This window comes from Biomphalaria glabrata, chromosome 9, assembly GCF_947242115.1.
Source record: "Biomphalaria glabrata chromosome 9, xgBioGlab47.1, whole genome shotgun sequence".
Classification (NCBI taxonomy): domain Eukaryota; kingdom Metazoa; phylum Mollusca; class Gastropoda; family Planorbidae; genus Biomphalaria; species Biomphalaria glabrata.
The window spans coordinates 8,749,199-8,771,518 of record NC_074719.1 but is presented as its reverse complement, the minus strand read 5'-3'; the positions used below and the strand labels follow the sequence as shown (position 1 = coordinate 8,771,518).

The window sequence follows — 22,320 nt, the reverse complement described above, 5'->3', positions numbered from 1 at the left end:
TTTTTGAGAATGTACTTGTGCCCCTCTAACCGTTCTGCATACTCTTATCGTTTAATGGAATGGGTTGCCTAAGTCAGCAAAGAAAACCTATGACTTAGCATATTTTAAGTCACAGATCAACATGCATGACTAGATTGACACATAATATGCGTTGGATGTAACTATCGTTACTAGATTGACACATAAAATGCGTTGGATGTAACTATCTTCTTTTTAAAGAAATCGTCTGAATTCTATAATACCAAAAATTTTCAAACTCATTAAGGCTGCTATTGTATTGTTTTTATATAGTTTTCAGACTACATACATACAATGTACAAGAAATAAAATACATTATATGTAATCCTAGACAAGCATTCATCCAGTTTTCGATGTGTTAACAAAATGTATACATTTTGAAGAGAATTAGGCTTACACCTATAACATGGAGGGAGAGGGGTTCAAATCATCACTTGCCTCAGATCTCATTGTCTGAAAAAAAATTACTTAATGTCAAAGTACAACCAATTTAAGCAAACTAGTCACTGAATTTCCTAAGCGTAGCCAAAAGGGGTTTTGTGGTTATCCTATCCCTCCAAAACAAAAACTAAAGCAAATCTATTGTTACCCCCACTGAAAAAATCCTTGCTACGCCCATGATAAGATATGCAATTCATTTGTCACTATTTATGGGCCAGTTTATATGGTAATGCCCAGGCCGATTTTGATACCCAGTCCGCCCCTGGTTAGGGTAGGCACTTCGTGTAGCTCATTCATTGTGGGTTATTATATTTACATAGTCAATACATCTCTTGTAGACTAGATCTAGAAATTAGACTCAAGGTCTAGAGAAAGTAGACTAAGATGACTAAGTCTAGTAGTACAAGATCTAAAATACTAGATACAGACTAGTTACACTCACTGTAAGTTACAGTATAATCTGAGTATTATTATAATATAGCCTTAGTCTTAGTATATAATATATAATATAGATCTATATAAACTATATTATATAGGACTAGTCCTGGTATTATTAATTCATAATTTATTATTATTATATTATAAACACAAGTATAGTTATCTTATCTTATATAATACAGACGTTACTTCAAAAAAGAAGATGATTATGTCCTACGCGTCATGCATTTAGTCATGCATATTAACCAATGACTTAAATTCTGCCAAGTCAGTGGTTTTCCTGGCTAGTTTAAGTAAGTAACTAAGACTAAGAGACTAAGTAAAGTGTAAAGTAACTACTATATTTATAAGACAGTGTAAAGTAGGGTATGATGATGCTGTAACTTGCTGTAACTGTATATAGTATAGTCACAATATAGAATATAGTTAGTGTATGATCTGTAGTTCTGTAGTAAGTATATAATTATAATATTAGGGTATTAGTTTACGACACTAGAAACGCTAAATCAGGTTTCTCTTATTTACTTAGCATTACTACTTACTAGATCTAGTTATTTCTAGTTACCTAGTAGTAAGGAGAGTGGGAGTTGAGTCTACTACACCGTGACCTATTAAAGTTAACTTTTAACTTGAGTCTCGATCTAGACCAGGGGCCAGGGGTTCTCATCTCGATTACTCCAGTGACACTGACAGTGTTGGCTTCTTTTTGTTTGTTTGAAGATCAAATGACTGCATATTTTTGTTTTTATGTTTTTCAATTGAATTAGTCCACTAGCCAAACTTTTTAAAAAAGATGCATTTAGGCATTTGCTTAAAAATGCGTAATTAATAAGTCAGAACCGTATTCTCGACCAACTTATTCAATTTAAAAAAAACGACTTACCACTCAATTCACTAAAATTTGTGACCAATTATCGATAGTTGACATTTTCAGCACTGAACACTATATTTTAGGACAGAGTTGGCAGAAAAATTTTTATCCATGGAACATATATACATCCATCACTGTCAGTTCACATTTAAATCTTTCTCAATCGGCCCCCTATTTATAGAAATCTATGATTGAAATAATTTCTTTTTAAAAACACTGTCACTAGTTAAATAGTCTTATATAGTAGTTACTTTACACTTTACTTAGTCTCTTAGTTACTTACTTAAACTATACTTGTGTTTATAATATAATAATAATAAATTATAAAATTAATTATTTTTACATGAGGTTAAATATTTTTCTTATTATTCCAATTCAATACAGTATATGATTTGATGTAATCCATTAAGGTAGTTCTGTATAATTTAAAACAAAATTCTTAGTTATCTTAGTTTGTACCACTAGTAATATTCATAGAATTTAATCTTTGTTTTCATCACATAATGATCAACTACTCTAGATAAGTTATTATAATTATTTGACTACTACTATTATTATTATATTTTATAATAATAATTATGAGATTTTTAAAATTAAAAATTGTATATAGCTATTATTGTTTAATAGAAAAATATAATAAATTTAATTAAATTTTAAAGCCAATACTATGATATTTTTTTCATATTTAGGTGAAAGATATCAAGGACCCTTTACATTCCATTAAAAATTGCTAGATTCGCCAGAGTTGCTATTTAACTCTCTGATGAATGCTTTTGGTTGTCCTCTAATTAATTATTAAACCATGATATCTCTACTATTAGTAAACTCCACTCAATTTTTAAATCATACTCAGTCTACACTGGACATACTAATGAGACAGTTTTCTCATTACTAAGGGATATATCATACCCATCAGTGGGTACAAAATGAATATGCTTCACCACATAATGCTTGAGCTGAAAGAATCTAAAGTTTCTTAATTTATTATCATGAAAAGCACCAAATGCAAAAATGGCTTTTTTTAGATGGTAAGACAAAAGTCAATGGCAACAACTTTCATTACCTTTGCACTTAAAGAGAGATGAGCCAAACACAAATTTTCATTTTGTTTATTGAGAAAAAGATTTGGGGAAATTATTATGGATTAATTAATTGAGAGTGGACAGATGAGAAAGAAATGAAATGGCAAATGAAATAAAAGCTGCTTTGAAAGACAATGGTGTGCCTAATCTTCAAACACATGTTTTGATGAAAGAAAATATATTGTTTACAAAAGCAAATAATCTAAGAATCTGCGACATTCGCAATATTTTATTGAAAAATTAGGAGGATGATGCTGAGATTATATTTATTCTTTAATTGTGATATTATTTTACTTCTCTCTAAATGTATTTAAATTTTATTTGATTAATTTGCTAATGTTAAAGTGATAATTGTAAATTTTATTAAAAAAAAAAAAACAAACATTTGTTGGAATCAAAAAAAATTAATCTACATTAATTAATAACCAACCTATAAAATAGAATATTTAGACATTTTTAAAAAATAAAATCATGCATTAGAAATATAATATTTAGAATGTATTTAGTATTTTGATGATACCCATTATGTTCTTCATTAAATAGTGTTGCAGATATATGTAAAAATTATTCACATTTTCATGCATCAAAAATTACTTGAAATCAAAGCATTACTTTTCATTTTTTTTAATAATATTTTCAGCATAATAATTAATTCATACTTAAAAAGTAAAGATACCAGACACTAAAATACCGTAACATTATTTATTTCTCTTTTAAGATTTAATTCTTTAAAAATGACTTTTTAACACACTTAAGTAATTTTTCAAATCCAAAAAGTGTTTTATTATATATTCATTAAGAGTATACTTTTTTTCTTTAAATATAATTAATAATCCTATCCATACATTCAAAATTAATTCAATGTTACATGCAATAAAAAGAAACTCAAAAAAAAAAAAAAAATGAGGTTCATTCTTGTTACAAAATTAGCTCAATTGGAAGCACAATCAAAAAAATACTGTTGACCTATTTCCCAGTTTGATTCAATTTCCGGTAGTGAACAGAAATGACATGGATCTCAAAAATCAAGACTTTTCCCCTCTCAAATAAAAATTAATATCTCACCTTCCACTTGTCATACAATGATAAATTTAGTATGGTTGGAAATATTTTGATTTTATGACACATAGATCTAGAATCTATAGACTCTACTTGGATGCTATAGTATTGGTATTACTATTATCATTATAACGCAGTTGTAGAGATATATTTAATTTTAATATTATACAACCAGCAAAAGCCAAAATAATGATTATATCCAGTTGTGCTTTTTTTTTTTTCAGATGCCCCATTCTATTAAATTCTGAATTATGTGTTATAAACCAATACCTAGCTCATGTGCTTGATGTGAAGAGAAGGGGGAGGTATAGAAAGTAGATAAAATGTATTTTATTTAAAATTAAAATGTCTTTGGCAGGTAAAGAGTCAGTTGTGCTTCTCGATCTAGACTTGTGACACTGCCACTGGGTCTATAAAATTAACTTTTTTTTTTTTGCCATAAAGCTCATAATGCGCTACAAAAACACTCCTTTGAAACAGATAAAATGAGATTTTATAATAATGTCATCACAAATGATAACACACAAACACTCTCTTATTCTGCCTACACCCACTTTCACTGGCTTTCTTCTTACACAATTCCACTTTCCAACATTCGCACATTTTCAGTGCAAAGTAACAATTTAAATTTCAAGACTCGATCCAAGCGTAGCCACCAGACTAACACACATCAAAAAAGGGTTAGCGATAGCGCAACACATAGGTGTAAACCAGGCCATCAACACAACCCCAAAACATTGTTCATGTTGTAGTAAGAATAATGTTGAGGCGAAAGGGGGAAGAGCCATCAATAGCTAATTAGGTCACAACCACTAAAGATATGTAGAGCCTCGCATGTTTTGTTTTTAGGTCAACCACGTTGTCGTTAACTGTTGTGTATTCCAATGGCTTGAGGAGGGTGGGATTATCTATTGGCTACCATAGCTTATTAGGCTCTACCCCAAATAAATAATATCTGGATTTATAAACGGCCTTAAATCTCAAAATAGCTTAGACCTAGATAAGTATCAGTACAGTAATATGTCAGTAATGCGTCACTGGACTTAGCACAGTACAATCTAATGTTTTGCAAACATTATGTTTAGTGTATAGTGTTAGTGTTAAGTTTTTAAGAATGTTTTAAATATTGTTCATATTACATTTACGTTTATCTTTATTTGCAGAAAAATTAATTTTGTTCTAAACCAAGACAAAAGATAAAGTAAAGTAATCAAAGCAAGATGGCTGATATAGAGCATGAGTGCAGTCTTGACCTGGGCAATGTAATAAAACATGAGAAGAAAGAAAGTCTTAATGAAATATGTTTGATAAAACAGTCATGTGAACTACAAGACATGAAATTGTCACATGTAAAAATTGAAAAGACTGAAGGAGATGAAGTAACTTCTCCTATGCAGCCATTTGAAAACTACTACCATGGTCAAACTTATAATGAAATCCCGGGACATCAGGTATTTTATGTCTAGTATATAGTAGGTAATACATTTAATAATATAGTTAATTCTGTTCATACCAGTTTTAGATCTAGAAATATACACAATGAGTAAAAATAACAGAAAGCTAGAGTAAAGCTAGTATTACATACAGAGAAATCTTACAGTATTCATTCATCATCTATACTGGGCAGTCCTTTCATTAATCTCATATTTCATTGGTTTTTATCTTAGTGTTAATTTACTAAGCTAGAAAGCGATCAATTCTTCTTGCATTTGAAGTTCACACTGGGCTCTATAGCCTTGATCAGCAGACAGTCTAGAAGCGAGAAACTGATATTAAAACTAAAGCTATCATTTGTTCATGGCCGCCTCAGATTTCAGCGCACTATGGTGTTAACATGGAACTACTGAACTACTAAGGTCACCAGTTAGGGTAAAGGTATCCAATGACTACAATGGTAAAATGTTTAGGACCAAGGCGAATCACCTAAACTTCTGATCAGAAATGCAAAGCCCACAGCAGCCCTTGTAAAACTCAAAACAAAATGTAAAAACAAAGACATAGCCCTGGACACTAAAATCAGACTGATGAGTTCTCTTATCACGTCAACATTGTTATATGCCTGCGAATCTTGGAAACTGACTGCAGATCTCGAGAGAAGCATCCTAGCAATGGAATTGAGATGCTAAAGAAAGATCCTAGGTACACTAGCAGATCCAGAACTTTGGAGTGGGGGGAGGGGTGATTTTTTTCCTAACCCTAACACTAATGCCCAGTAAACCCTAACCCTATGCATAAACGTGCGTACATCATATATATGAGAATAAAATAAAGCAGTGCTTCTCAAACCAACACCCCCCCCCCCTCAAAAAAAAAAAACCCAGTAATGTTGAGGCCTTTCTCTTGCAAGCTTGGGGTCTGTGGGAGCACTGTAAGCTTCCCCAGTGGGGTTCGGGGCGATGACCGGATGCCAAAAGCGTTTTCTTGCATTTTTCACTGCAGAAACGCATTCTCCTGACATCTACAGCTCATCATTTATCAGTGGGGTTTGGGGCAAAGCCCCAACGCCAAAAGCGTTTTCTTGCATTCTTCACTGCATAACGCATTCTCCTGACATCTACAGCTTAATATTTTTCAGTGAGTTTTGGGATGAAGCCCCGATGCCAAAAGCATTTTCTTGCATTCTTCACTGAATGACCTAAAGCTCTTTATTTATCCTATTATAAAGGACCGTTTAAATAATGTTGAAAAATATTCTAATATGAATTTATAGGCCCTTAATACATTGTAAATAAAACCGATTTGCTCCTTGAAAAGATAAGATACCCCACATCTTCAGATTAAGGCTTTGAGGATCGCCGTAGAAAAAAAAATTATTTGATAAATTATATTCAATAAAATTCAAGCATAAATTGTGAGTTTATAGTCCCAAATTTAATTAACTAGAGAAATATCAGATTGAGTAAAGGTTGGAAAAAGGCGACTAGTTAAACATTATCTTGGTTTAGAACTCATCTCAATCGTGACCCTTATACTGAAAATTTTCGTTTGAATTATAACTTTTCCAAAGCAAATTCTTTCTTAAAATAATTATGATAAATTCATGTGAAATGACATAAACTCTGTCTGGAAAGGGGAGGGGCGGTAGAGTGAAAATGATTAATCCTTGCTCCTTTTTATAATTTCTGCTAATGATAGCATTTTGCATTAAAGAATAGGGATGGGGCGACTCGATTTAAGAATGTAATTTTTAGCATATAAAAATTATATTAGTGACAGATTTATTTTTATTTTGTAATTTCTTAACTATATTACAAAAAGACAAGTATTGGTTTGTCCGATGGGGGGAAGGTGATGGCATGTACCGCCCCTCCCACCTGGTACAACCCTTTTTCATTTTATATTTACTAATCATAAAATTTGAGATTTCTCCATTAAAATAGGGCCGCCCCCCTCCCCCCCCCCACTCAGAGGGCTAGAGTGGAGAGTGCAGTACATGCAATCGGCCTTACCCCCACCGAATCTGACAAAATACCAAAATACCAGAAGGGAAGCGACATAATATAAAATTTATAAATTAATTCAACTAATTTTGTTCACAAACTATGATTTCTCCATAAAAGTAGGACCGTTCTTTCCCCCCCCCCCCCCCCCCCCCCCCCACTGAAAGGGTTTAGGTGGGAAGGGCAGTAGATGTATTCCCCCCCCCCCCCCCCCCCCCACAATCGGCCACCAGGGGAACGACATAATATAAAGATTGGTTAAAATACCAATAACAACTTTTATTCATATAGATATTTAATTGATTCTGTTAGCAAGCTGTGATTTCTACTAATAAATTGGACCGCCCCTCCACTACAAATTTATGGGAAGGGGGGGTTGATGCCATAGCCCTCCTCCCGATCCCACCATATCGACCTTCATACTAGTGGGGGGGGGGGGGGGCAAAATAATCTAAAAAATAGGTTGAAATATAAATAATTAGTATATATTTTTAACATAAGTAATAAATTTGTATTAAAATTGTGTGATATCTATACTAAAATTTGTCCCCCCCCCCCTTCCCTTTGGGAGGGGAGTCGGCCAACAGGAGGAAGGTGACCGCACCTAACGCCCCTCCCCCCAGATCTGCCAGTGCCTAGGTATCACTTACAAAGCCAGCATCAGCAATGAAGAAATTAGAAACAGGATTAATACAGCAATTGGAGCCCTCAATGACCTGGTAACTTCTGTCAAAGATGCAAACTTAAACTCAAAGGCCATGTCATAAGATCTTCAGGACTTGCAAAGACCATCCTTCAGGGAATACTACCAGGAAAAAGAAGAGACAGAGAGATAGTGACGGAAAAACAACATAAAAGGATGAACATGCATATCATTGAAAGCAATTCTATCCAAGGCAAAAGACAGAGAGGAATGGAGAAAGAGGGTCAACAGATCTTGTGTGGTGCCCCAACAGTTTGACAGACTAAGGGATAGATAAAGGTGAAGGAAGTTATATTGGATAGAAATATGAATTTGAAATGACAAGCTTAAAACTATGTTCAAAATCCATCTGGATTGATTTACTAATACTGCAAACTCTTTGGTAGGAAAATGCATACAAATATTTGAACTAAGACTATCAAGAAGTAATGATTGAAATATGAACTTTATACATAAACTGTAGTTTCAGTAGTCAAAACCCAGCTAATTTTAAATGAAGAAACAAAACATTTTATAAGCTTTTAGTGTTAACAATAATTTATGAACTAATTTTTTTTAGTGTTAACAATAATTTATGAACTAATTTTGTGATATTAAATAGTGCTCATTTATGATGAATGGAGTACAGATTCGTTATTTAGTGTAAAAAAAAAATTGTTTACAATTATAGTATCTGATCTATATCATAAATATTTAATGTATTTTGCAATTTGATGAATAAAATTTCTTTCTCTTACAGGCAAATGATGTTCTTAAGCAGGAGATAAAAATGTCTTGTACTACTGAAAGTGATGACCCATTGTCCTTAGCATCAAGACTACTGGCTATGTCAAAGAAGGCAGACAGAAACTTTTACCCAGTGCCCATCATTTTGCCAAACTTAAAACTGACTGGACACATACCTCTCCTAGAACTGCCATTGAGCGAGGTGAAAGAGTGGGTTTTTTTTAATCTTTAGGGGGCTTCTTAGTTCACCCAGATCTAATGTGTCCCTGACATTAATAGGGAAAAATTAAAGAGCTTGTTCGTTGTGCTTGCTCTATGACACCCTTGTTAACCATTAACCTTAACATCTTCAGCTCTATAAATCACAAGGTCAGAAAGGGGACCCTTTTATATAAAGAAATATCCCTTAATTTATAACAGCAATGCATTTAGGAAGTCATCTATAAAGGTTAGCTTAAAAGTTTTTTTTTTAATAAACAAGATTACTATTAATTCTGTATTGCATGTTTCCATGCTACAATACCCACAACAAGCTAAGACAGATTGTGGCCTATGTCAGGTTGCAGTCCACATTTATGTCCTACAAGGCGTGACACGAGTGTGTCCAAACTTAGGATTGACCACACATACATCACACCCTCTTTTGTGCTGAAGAGAGAATAGTACTGTGACTGTTATCTAAGCATGGAACATATCCTCCTTGATTGCTCCAGATACCAGGATATTAGAGGGAATTATTTGGGCATGACAAGACCTAAATTGAGTTGATAAGCCAAAACCTCAAAAATGTCAAAATGTTTACAAAATATCTTTATATATATTCAAAGGTTCAAACAGAATCCTTTTGTCATGGAAATTTAAAATAATTAAAACACAATTTAAAAATTTATAAAAAAAAAATAACTTCTTCAAACACATTAATTCTCAATTCAGCATTAACTTAATAAAAATTTGTTGTCAATTTTATGAAATTATACAACCATTAATATTTCTTAGTTACACAGTAGTTAACTATTACAAATTTACACTGATACAACTTTGTACAGAGACAAATTTATACTGATTCAACTTTATTCTTAAACAACTGAACTTTCTATCTTTAACTTGACTCTAAAAAAAAACACTCATGGACCTGCACCTGCTCGAAGACCTGCAGCAACCAAAGGACTTCAACTTACCAACATTTCCCTAATTTATACCTTTTAAATCATCTTTTCTATATTCCTAGAAACTTCAGTACCAAATATTTCTCTTATATATCACCTTATAGGAGTTTCTGTTCCAAATATTTCTTTTTATCTATCACCTTCTAGAAACTAACATTCACAACAGATTTCTTGACCTCTTTCACTCATTGGTTAATTTTAACTAACAAGTGCTTACTCTTTATGATTTAATAGCATGTCATTATAAGGTCTTAATAAACTGACCTTTCATAGATTGCTTGCAAACCTTTATTAAACTTTTTTTATGGGTAGGGTTGGGGGAGGAGATTGTATACTATACTAAGTATACTGTAGTAATGGAAATAAGGTTTTATTTTTATTTTCTAAATTATCATCAATACTTCTAGCACCAAATTAACTAAACTGTATGTATGAATTTAGAAAGAAAAAAAAAACACAAATTAACTAAACTGTATGTATGAATTTAGAAAAAAAAAACAACACAAAATAACTAAACTGTATGTATGAATTTAGAACAAAAGAACCCCACAAAAAAACTAAGCTGTGTATTTTAATTTAATAAAAATTTAAAATAACTAAACTGTATATAAGAATTAAAAAGAAAAACACAAAATAACTATGCTGTATTTAGATGAATTAAAAAAACTAATGACTCACAAAATGACTAAGATGTATATCTGAAATTAGAAACAAAAACAAGACATAATAAATAAAACTGTAGGTATGATTTTAGAAACAAAAAAAAACAAACTAGCTAAATCATCTTAAATCTTTTCTGTGTACATACATGTAGTGATAGTTTCTTCTTCATTCTTCTTTTTAAACTGTCAGGTAGAGTTGAGCCTTCGGCTCTTGGAACTCTAGGACAGCAAAAATGAACAAGAGTTCCCTCTCACCGGCCTGAATGAGAACAGTGTACACTGTTCTGTCTGACGGGTGGTCAGACTCGCGGCAAGAGACTGCGTACACTAAAACCCCCGCCATTTTCCTTTTCTATACCAGGCTAACTGTGCGGGACACGCCATTTATGTAATGGCCCCTTGAGGAACAGCGCCTGGATTGTGACAAGGTTGTGGGAGCTTTTTTACAACTCCACACAGTGCAATGAGGATGCTCTCGCACCCCCTTAGGCACCCCCACAGGAGTCTTGTTTTGCTACTCATCTGTAATAAAGTTTACTACTCTAAAGATTTATCTGATTACATCATAACACAGGGTACATTTTAATCTAGGTAATGATTTTGTTTCCTTAAACATATCATGAATAATCATAATCATCATTCACACTTGGCTGCTCACAAACTTTTTTAGTTTGAAAAAATTGTATAAAACAGATTCTGTCTTATAGTTTGGAATTGCAGTAATGAAAATCAATAATCTCCTTCTAATTCAAAACCATGTTTAAACAGCTTTTACCCTTTCTGTTTATAAGTGGCTGTTTTGGTTGTTGTTTTTTTGAACTAATATAATTTTAAATCGTGCATATTCAAATTTAATTTTTTTTTCCAATAGATAAAAAACATGAGGCAAGAAGAAGAAATGACTTCAACAAATGCAATGCATGATCATATGGAATCAAGCCTATCCAATGAAATTGTTTCAGATAAGATCAAGAAATCTACTTGCACAGATAATCATCAATTAAATAAACTTTTCACTTGCCAAATTTGTCAAAAAGGATTTTCTAGCTCTAAAATATTACAAAATCATGAGTTGATTCATGCTGGTGAAAAAACAAATAAATGTCAAATATGTCAGAAAGGATTTTCTCGTTCTTCTGATTTGAAGAAACACCAACAGACTCATACTGATGAAAAAACAAATAAATGTCAAATATGTCAAAAAGGATTTTCTTCATCTAGTTATTTGAAACAACACAAACTGATTCATACTGGTGAACAACCATTTAAATGTCAAATATGTCACAAAGGTTTTTCTTCATCTAGTTATTTGAAACAACACCAACTGATTCATACTGGTGAACAACCATTTAAATGTGACACTTGTGGAAAAGGATTATCTTATTTTTCATCTTTGAAACAACACCAGCTAGTTCATACTGGTGAAAAACCATTTAAATGTGACACATGTGGAAAAGGATTATCTAATTTTTCATCTATGAAAAAACACCTACTAGTTCATACTAGTGAAAAACTATTCAAATGTCAAATATGTCAGAAAGGATTTACTCATTCTGATTATTTGAAAAAACACCAACTTGTTCATACTGGTGAAAAAACATTTAAATGTCAAATTTGTCCAAAAGGATTTTCTTACACTAGTAGTTTGAAACAACACCAACTGGTTCATACTGGTGAAAAAACATTTAAATGTCAAATATGTCAGAAAGGATTTTCTTACGCTAGTAGTTTGAAACAACACCAACTGGTTCATACTGGTGAAAAACCATTTAAATGTCAAATATGTCAGAAAGGATTTTCTTATGCTAGTAGTTTGAAACAACACCAACTACTTCATACTGGTGAAAAACCATTTATATGTCAAATATGTCAGAAAGGGTTTTCTCGGTTTCATCATTTGAAACAACACCAACTTGTTCATACTGGTGAAAAAACATTTAAATCAGTGGTTCCCAAACGTTTTTGTCCCATAGCCCCCCTGTCATGTTTTCTGGTTTTTGGTAGACCCACAGGTTAACTTAAATTTTTTTTTTTAAATTCATCAGCATTTAAAAAGAATAAAATTTCTACCTGTAGTGAGCTGAGGAGTGAAAAAGTAATTTAAAGCTACATATTAAGTTATAGAGATCTTTTTTATTGATAAAATTCAAATTTAAACCAATTAAAATAACAATTAATTAATTAATATGCTGGAATCACCTAACACACTGGAAATGTTGATTTTTCTTTGCAGGTTTATGGTTATCATCCATTACAAATCTTATTATGTTTGTTGTTCTCTGAAGCAGTCCTTCAAACAATAAATATTAATTAATTTACCTAACCTATATCATTGTTAAAGTTTTTGCAAAGATCTGTTTCTCCTATAATTGTCTAATGTGTGGCTCAAATATTTAGTCCGAAGAACTGTTTTCATTAACGGCAAATCATTAACGGCAGAAGGGGCGAATATGAGTTCTAAACCAGAAAGCTTGCTATCCACTTAGCAAAATGAAAACTGAATTCAAAACTCTGCTGCATTGCAACTATCCCCAAACATGGTAATGGTTTCGTGTGTTACCCCTGAGGAAAAATAAGGAGTTAGCAACCCATAGGCAGATTGTAGCAGACAGCGCTACACCCTGTCAGAGCCTCTGATTCCAAACTGTATCTATTTTGTTTGCAAAAAATTACATAAGAAGCTCTCTTTTTTAATGACTCATGCCACCGATGTGCCCCTGAACTGGATTTTTTACTCAAAGAAATTCTTTTAGTAATATTAAATGTAGGTCTGTGCAAAACAGTTTTTAAAACAACAATGGCTTGTAAAATCTAAAGTTTTAGGTATCAGAGATATTGTAAGACTCTCACAAACCATTATCTCGTCTATATGATGTCGAAGAGAGATTTTGTTGGTCTTTTTTTTATCATTGAGTGTTTGAACGTTTTTCAAATGTTTAGGCTATTTATTTTGTCATGGTGGCATTGTCTCAGATGGTCTGCCAGCGTAACTTGTTATATATCGTCATAAATAGGCGCTTAGGCAACCGCTTGTTTGACAAAGAAGGAATGAAGCCATTTATTTTAAATAATCAGCGCTGTACAGTTTACCTTCATTTTGTTAAACATTAGTTACATGCAGACGATATTAATCTATTTAAATAAGTATTGGAATTAAATACTATAATTTTTCGTTTGAATAGTGTCACAGTCTCGCTTGACATTGCCTGTTATATGCTCACCTTTGGTCAAGAAGAGGAAAGGCACGTGAATCATCTGAGATAGAAAGAGGAAGTAAGAATGACTAAATGGACTTTTAGTCACTTGTAGCTTTTAGGTCAGTTGAGAGAGACACTCATGGGATCTGAGTCGGTACACATAGTTCTAGTAGTTGTTGGTTTTTGTACTTAGAGCTGGGTACATATTATCGAAGTTTATAATTATATTTCAAATTGAATTATCTTTGTGTAACTATTATGAAGCTGCAGTATTATTGAATAAACCTTACAGTTGTCTTCTAAAGATGGACTCCAGTCGTTGCATACTATTCATGATTGTTACTAGTTGAGTGGACACATGAACCCAGCATTCTAAGGCATACGCGACACATTGATAGTAATGCCCGATTCTACACCTGAGTGACCAGCAACACACATATACGTTACAATAGCAAGATAAATATTGAAAGGATTAACTAAGATACAAATAATAGTATTGTCTGAAAGAATGGGAAGTAAAAAGTATAGTCGGGACCTGCTGAAATGAAACCTATTATCGTAGACCCCCCGTGGACATTTCATAGACCCCCCCCCCCAATTTATTTTTTTCACTTTCGTAAACTCCTTGGAAGTCTTCATAGACAACCAGGGGGTCTATATAGACCACTTTGGGAATCACTGGTTAAATTGTTAAATATGTCAGAAAGTATTTTCTAAGTCTAGTGATTTGAATCAACACTAACTGATTCATACTGGTTAAAAAAACAACATTTAAATGTCAAATATGTCAGAAAGGTTTTTCTTCGACTAGTTATTTGAAAAAACACGAAGTTTAGTTCATACTGGTGAAAAAACATTGAAATGTGACATATGTGGAAAAATATTCTCTAGTGCCCCACATTCGAAACAACATTGCTTGGTTTTAAAAAAAAAAAGTAAAGTACAGTTTTCTTTCATACCTTGTGGCCTGTAGGACAGATCATTGTAAAGGTCATCTGGTTCAGTTGCCTACTGTTTATGAGGATGTAATGAGGCCAGCACAACGACCAACCGCCTTTATACTTTTCCCCAACTAACGACGGGTGCCCATTACAGTTGGTGGACTCAAATATCCCGAAATTAAAAATACCTGTCTTCACCAGGATTCGAACCAGGGACCCCGTTTCAGAAGGCAATCACTTTATCTCTCACCCACCATTCCTCCTATTTCAAACAGCACCAGTTGATTTATTATGATGAAAGACCATGTAAGCCCTAAATGACACATATGTGGGAAAGGAATTTCTGTCACTTCACGTTTGAAACACCACCACCTGGTTCATTATTTTCAAGACATTTGTATGGAATAAAGGGATAAAGGAGTCTTCTAATTGATGTGGAAAAAAACAAAACACCAACACTTTTTTTCATAACTCTGAGAGACCATTTAAATATCAAAGAAAAGGATTTTCGCATCACTGCGGAGTTACCAACTAGTACGCTACATACCGGTACAGATAATGAAATTGATGACAAATATATGTGAATGATGTTTCTTTGATACAATTAAGTAGCCTGAGGAATTACAGTTTATATCTTATATTTTTATGTAGACTATTTGCTTAGACAGTAAAATGTCAAAAATTAAGTGTTTAGAATACTTGAGCTTTATTTAAAAGCAATTACTGGTCATTCAATTTGCAGATATAAAAAAAGCCTTATTTAAACATTTTTCTGCACACCAGGAGAGTTCTGATTTTCAGTTTATCAAATCAGTATATAGAGTTAAAAAATTCAATAAGAAATAATAAAATAGCATTGAGCTGCGTGGCTAAGTAGATCACTATGTCTAGAAATCTAAGTAAATCTATGGATTGTATGTTTTTTTGTTTTTTTTTACTACTACTGTGTAGTTATACACTTACAGAAGTCTCTATATAATAAATATATGTTATTCAATATTATTATAGAACAGTGATGCCCAAACTACGGCCCGCGGGCCAGATCCGGCCCGCGACGTGGTTCCGACCGGCCCGCCTAAACATCGGCACAAAATGTAGAAATAAAAAAGAAAAGGTTGAAAAATTTATTTTCTCAATGTTAAGAATTTTTCTTTGATGGATTCATTCTAATCTATAGTCTTTCTAAAACAAACCATTACAAAAATATGGTGGCATTGTTGGTTTTAGCCGCTAAGAAAAGTTTGCTAAGTTACGCCTAGAAGCAAGCGATTGACTAAAATATTTACCAAGAAGTCAAGAAAGTGAGTCGGCTGTCATGGAGGCTACAGAGTTGCTCAAATTTAAAGAAGAGAAATGAAGCATACAAAATTCTTGCTACCAGTGATAGAATAAAATCGACCTGAAAAAAAAAGTTGAAGCTGTCAGCCCTTGTGGCATGACAATCGCAAAATGAGTGGACAGAACAGCAGATTTTGAAATTATTACTATTGCCGCTGAAGAGTGACACCAACTGTAACTTACTAAGCTGGACTTCCCTGCTTGAGAAATTTCGAGCAATACAGACAATAAATTTCTACGCCGTGATGTCTACAGAAACCTTGCACATTTTCGAAAACAATTGCTGGGTAGGATCACAATGTTTACAAGCATTTAATTTAGTAGAAAATCTTTTTTAGTTATAAGACATCTGAAATCCTTGTTACGTAATTAGCTTATGGGTGTACGTAAGCCTAATGGAGCCACAGGAATTGTAATAAAAAAAATTAAAATGGTTTATTCTTTATTTCGAGGCGCGGTGGCTGAGCGGTAAGGCGCTTGGCTTCCGAACCGAGTTCCCAGTAAGAATCCTGGCGAAGAATTTGATTTTAATTTCGGGATCTTTTGGTGCCTCTGATTCCACCCTATTCGTTGGGGAAAGTAAAGGCAGTTGGTCGTGTGCTGGCTACATGAAACCCTGGTTAACCATGGGTCAAAGAAACAAATAGATGACCTTAACATCATTTGCCCTATAGATTGCAAGGTCTATCGCAACTATTCTCTATTTCATATTTGTGTATCTTTTGTTAATGTGGCCCGCGACACGAGTGTCGGAAATTAAAATGGCCCGCAGGCCGTATAACGTTGGGCATCACTGTTATAGAAGATGTGAGAATGATCTAAAATATGGTATATAATTTGTTTTTATTACTAGCCTATACTATTGTCATACGTTTAGCTGATTAAAGTTTAACTTATTTTAGAGTTTTAGTAAACGATTGTATATTATTTTATATGTACAGCGAAATATTGTAATAAAATAGTATCTATAATAATTTATTTTTGTAGGTCTATAAATTCTCCACATTTTGACATACATGTTTCTTTTTTTTTTTTTTTTTTTTGTTACTAACTTTTGAAAATGCACATTTTGTGTGTGTTTTTTTACCTCCCTTTTTGAAACATAATAAAATGCAACATTCGGCACTAGTTAATAACATCAAAACATTATTTGACAACGTTTGAAAACAATTGAGCGTGTTCTCTATCAGCACATGAATGATTTTACTAAGGTTTCATCTCCAGGAGTCTTATAGTTTGGAAGGCCAAAAAAGAAACTGAGAAAAACGTGTAACTCTCTTAATATTTGAGCTCTAGGGCTGTACTCGTTTGTGAGCTGAAGGCTCCTAGGTACAGTGCGCGTAGTATGTCATCCCTGGCGTCCCACTTTGTGTTTGCTATTTTTCTGAGTAGCACTAACTTTTTCTTTCAACGTCTGGAGGTGGTGGTGCATTTACAATTTTCTACCTAGGGTGACACCTCGATAATTGGGCGTGATTTCACGTTGGAGTCGCAGCCCACCGAGTTGGAGCTCGAATGGGACTTTAATAATGTCGATTCCTGGGCTGAACAGGGAATAGGTCGTCTGGGAAACTTTGATCTGAATCTTTCATTTTGCGTAGGGTAGAGAGATGGTATGGAGGTCTGCTCGTAGTGCTGCCTGCAGTTGGTCAGTTTTCTTCCCGATTGACCAAAGGATAATGTCATCAGCATTAACCAGATTTTTTGAACGCGAGAAGAAATAAGACACATGTATACTTCTATTTATTTAATTTATCAATTATTATTTGAGGAGTCCCCCCCCCCCTTCCAAAAAAAAATGCTTCCCAATTACACTTATTTTGTTTAACGTGTTGTTAAGGGGGGAGGGTGATTCCACCTACCGCACACCCTCTCTTTTCATAGAACCACTAGTGCCCATGTATTACATTCTGTAACTAAGCCCCCAGCCATTTTTTCTCTCCCGCCGTACGTTGCATATGGTACAGGTGGCGATAATCTCCGTTTCTTCTCACGCGAAGCAGGCCGTTTTGGCGACGCCGTTTCGTCGCGAAGGTCGTTTTGGCGCAAGGGACGTTTTGGCGCGAAATACATTATGCACGTTCATTGTATTATTTCTTTAAAAAGACTTCTGCATTTTTTATGTTTTGTATGAGCGTTTGTGTTCAGACATATTTCTCACGTACAGAAGAAGAAATACTTGTGTCCGCTATCTTTGGTATTTAAGTTTGTTGTGTAATTATTGTTAAATCTCTAATACCGGTATTACACAACACCAGGCTGCCATCGATACTTCATACTTAGAGTGGTCTGCATTAAACTTTTCAAAAACAGAGAGTTCCATTGTTTATATAGAATACCACAGGTTTTCAGTTAAAAATATAATAGAATGAAATGGCGAAAGTTTTTCTAGTTAAACACGCGCCGAGACACACGATCGTTGACTTCATGGCAGAACTGGGTGTGATGTAATCCGGTACGTGACGTTTTGGCGCCGCCGTTTTGGCGACGGGACGTTTTGGCGCGAGATATCATTTGACGATAATTTAATAATCACGTAGCTTTTATAACAATGTTTATTTCACTCTATGATAATATTGTATGTATAGTATGAATTCTAACACCGTTCAGCGAATTGTTGTTTTTTTTTAATTATAAAGGTTTTGCCTATTTCATGAATATAGGCCTATAATAAGTCAGATTCCTGAATGGTAATGACATGCTATATGTGAGTTCTGCTAATCGCACTGGATGACATTTTGGATTTCTTTCCAAAAGATTTTTTTTATTTGACATTAGTGTAATATACGAACTAGCTAAGTGTCACACTTAAATATAACAAAAACCATGTTAATATCTAAAGCTCTATTACGCTGAATGACGACAATAACTGCACACATAGTAAAGATCAAGACACGGAATGTGGTCAGTACAAACTCTAATGTGAAAAGATATATTTTGAGAAATTGGGTAGGCGTGATTTGGGTGACACATCTCGCATTGAAGCAGGTAGAGTTAAACAAATGAAGACAAGACCAGCACCGAGCACTGGTCGTTGGCGTCATGAGTCTGGCGATCACCTCCTTGGGAATGGTCATTACATGTGACACCTATCCCGCCCCCCCCCTCTTCTGCTCACATTTCACTCCTTGTATATACTCTTTCCTCCAGCCCTCCCCTCTCTCACGCGATTTTGGTTTTTAATTTTAAAGTAATATCTTTAAAAACTTCTTTGAAAATAAAAGTGTACCTCTTAATAAACACACATACACAAGCCAAAATGTTTATTAAAGAAAATGATGTGAAAAACAAACACACATTTACATTTAGTACGTGAAAAATATGTCTTAACACAAACACTCATGTAAAACATAGATATGAATAATTCTTTTAAAAGAAATAATACAATAAACGTACATAATGTATTTCGCGCCAAAACGTCCCGTCGCCAAAACGGCTCGCGCCAAAACGACCTTCGCGCCAAAACGGCCTGCTTCGGATGTAATCATCTCTCCCTGTTTGGAGCTTCGCCGGCACCGTGGCTCTATTATGTTAGCTACTGTTTGGATCACTGGCGTGTTCATGGGCGTAGTCATAATTTGCAGCTGTGTCGAAATTGTAATTAGTGACACTCGGGACTATCCCTTTTTCTTAACCAAACTCTCTCCATCCCCCACCATTCCTGTAATACTACCCATAAGTGTATAAACCAGTGATTCCTAAAGTGGTCTATATAAATCCCCAGGGGTCTACAAAGACTTCCAAGGGGTCTACGAAAGTGTAAAAATAAATTGGGGGTCTATGAGATATCCAGAGGGGTCTACGTTAATGGATTTCATTAAGCAGGTCGTGACTTTATTTTTAAGATCCCATTAATGTAATTATTTTCTACACTAATGTATGATTTGTACCTGAGTTTATCCTTTCAATAAATATCCTTCTATTGAAACAAAAATATGTTGTATTTCACTTCAATACTTATTTAAATAGCTTAATTTTGTCTACATCAGTGGTTCCCAAACTTTTTTGTCTCGTAGACCCCTTGCCATGTTTTCTGCTTTTTGGTAGACCCTTGCTTAACTTATATTCATTTTTTTTTGCAATTTATTTTAAAACTAATTTATAATTTTAGTGATTTGAAGAGTGAAAATGCAATTTAAATGCATATAAAGTATTAAATAATAACTCATTTTTATTGATAAAATTCAAATTTAACCAATTAAATATGTATTGCTGGAATCATCAAACACACTGGAAATGTTTTTTTACCCTGGCTTATCATCTGTTCCTATGGATGTCATGTTTCATACATTCTATGAAGAAGACATTCAAACAATAAATATTATTTAATTTGTTTTAAGTATCATTGTAAAAGTTTTCGCAAAGAGTTTCTCGTGTATCTTTCACGTGTCCGCCGAACTGTTTTCACTAAAGGAGAAGGGGCGAAGGCGAGTAACTGGCGCCTTAGCCAGTAGGCTTCAAGCAGGAAGAGCTCATTAGCCACATAGCAGAAGGAAAACTTAATTTAAAAATCTGCTGCCTTGCAACTATTCCCAAACATGGGAAAGCTGTCGTGGGTCAACCCTGAGGAAAAATAAGGAGCTGGCGACCCCTAGGCAGTTTACAGCACACAGCGCTACACCCCATCAGAGCCTGTGATGCCACTGGTCCCAAACTGATCCCAAACTGTATATATTTCCTTAGCAAAGAATCACATAAGAAGCTTTTAATTTGATAACTCATGCCACCGATGTGCCCTTGAACTGTATTTTTGCTTAAAGAAATTCTTTTAATAATATCAGATGTAGGTGTGTGTAAAACAGTTTTCACAACTACAACGGCTGGTAAAATCAATGTTTTACCTATGTTTCCGTATTTTGCTATAAGTAAAGAGATATTGGAAGACGCTCACAAACCAACAACTTCTCTCTATATATATGATGTTGAAGTGAGATTGTGTGGGTCTATTCTTAACTTTATCTTTGAGTGCTAGAAAATTTTAAAATCTTTAACTATTTTGTCAGGGTGACATTATCTCAGATTATCCTCTAGCCATTGGTTTGGTATCATTATTTTAAAAAAGTCACTTAGGCAACCGCTTGTTTGACAAGGAAGGAATGAATCCCAGTTTTAAATAAAATCAACGCTGGACAGTGTACATTTCTTTTTGTTAAACATTTGTTACATGTAGACAAAATTAAAATTTTTAAATAAGTATTGAGACAATTCTTTGGTTTGATTAGCAGGATATATATGTAAATGATTTACCAAGATAAAAATCATATATTACTGTATAAAATAATTACATTAAATGAATGTAAAAATTAAAATGATCTGCTTTAAATGAAATCTATTATCGTAGACCCCCGTGGACCTCTCATAGACCCCCAATTTATTTTTTTACTTTCGTAGACCCCCTGGAAGTCTTCGTAGACCCCTGGGGGTCTATATAGACCACTTTGGGAATCACTGCTCTAGATCTAGATTATAGACTAGTAAGACTAGTTCACTAGTATATATAATATAATGATACTAGAATAACTAGATTTAGATCATCTAGAATCTAGATGTGATAGCTTCTAGAATAGTTATACGCTAAATTAGGTTTCGGTTATATTTTCAGAATATGCAGAAAAAAAAAGAAGATTACAAATATGTAATTTGATTTCCTCGGAGATAAATAGTTTTTAAAATATATTTTTAAGTTTTATTTCTTATTACCATATATTGTCATTGGAAATACGCCATTTTAGTTTTAAGGCTTAGTACTAGACTATCTCCCTTGAATTACTTGCCAACTTTTTTCTGTTGCTGCTTTGTCTTTCTTTCTAGCAGCTATTAAATCTAATATTAAAATTCATTTAAAATGCAAACAATCTTTTGTACTTTGAAAAATAACTAAAAATCGAAATTAAAATCATGTAGTTTAAGTAATAACAACAAACAAAAAAATTAATAGAAAAATAAACAAATAACTCTAAGCCTAACAAAATATCTTTTATTGGCAAAATAAAAGTAATTAAATAAATAGATACCTGTACCCTGACTTTAAATACATGAAAATAATAGACATTAAATGTTATTTAAGATATTAAAAGCATGCAAGAAAAAAATCAAATAGCCAAATAGATCTAATCTGAATAGATTGTAAGATGAAATATTAATCAACACGTAAAAATTTAGGCTAAAGCATCATACTCCAAGCAGTGGATTTGGCAAAAAACAGTTACATGTGGCCTCTTGTGGTACAACCACATCA

The 22,320-nt window shown here is 33.5% G+C and overlaps 2 protein-coding genes across 12 annotated transcripts in view; one reads left to right on the top strand and one right to left on the bottom strand.

The window, feature by feature from the left end:
• Positions 1–22,320, bottom strand: part of LOC106064651 (zinc finger protein 227-like) — a 139,227-nt gene that overhangs the window by 11,888 nt on the left and 105,019 nt on the right. Inside the window, exons 1-3 of one of the 11 annotated variants that reach the window (XM_056041379.1) lie at positions 21,783–21,833; positions 10,623–10,642; positions 8,000–8,154 (exon numbers count right to left, since the gene is read on the bottom strand). The exons of 3 other annotated variants lie outside the window; for them this stretch is intronic. Coding sequence is in view for 1 of the 8 variants with exons in the window: in XM_056041387.1 (XP_055897362.1) it covers positions 8,145–8,154; positions 10,623–10,642 (30 nt within the window). In the remaining 7 variants the exon portion in view is untranslated. Of the gene's footprint in view, positions 1–1,439; positions 1,749–1,780; positions 1,930–7,999; positions 8,155–10,622; positions 10,643–12,805; positions 12,898–14,093; positions 14,360–21,782; positions 21,899–22,320 lie in introns of those variants that run through there. 7 more of the 11 variants (XM_056041375.1, XM_056041377.1, XM_056041376.1 and 4 more) reach the window with 7 other exon arrangements.
• Positions 3,847–12,929, top strand: LOC106052595 (zinc finger protein 235-like). Its single transcript, XM_056041408.1, has 4 exons — positions 3,847–4,020; positions 5,073–5,360; positions 8,792–8,980; positions 11,478–12,929. Exons 2-4 carry the CDS (start codon positions 5,130–5,132, stop codon positions 12,621–12,623), a joined length of 1,566 nt encoding a protein of 521 aa, XP_055897383.1. The 5' UTR covers positions 3,847–4,020; positions 5,073–5,129; the 3' UTR covers positions 12,624–12,929.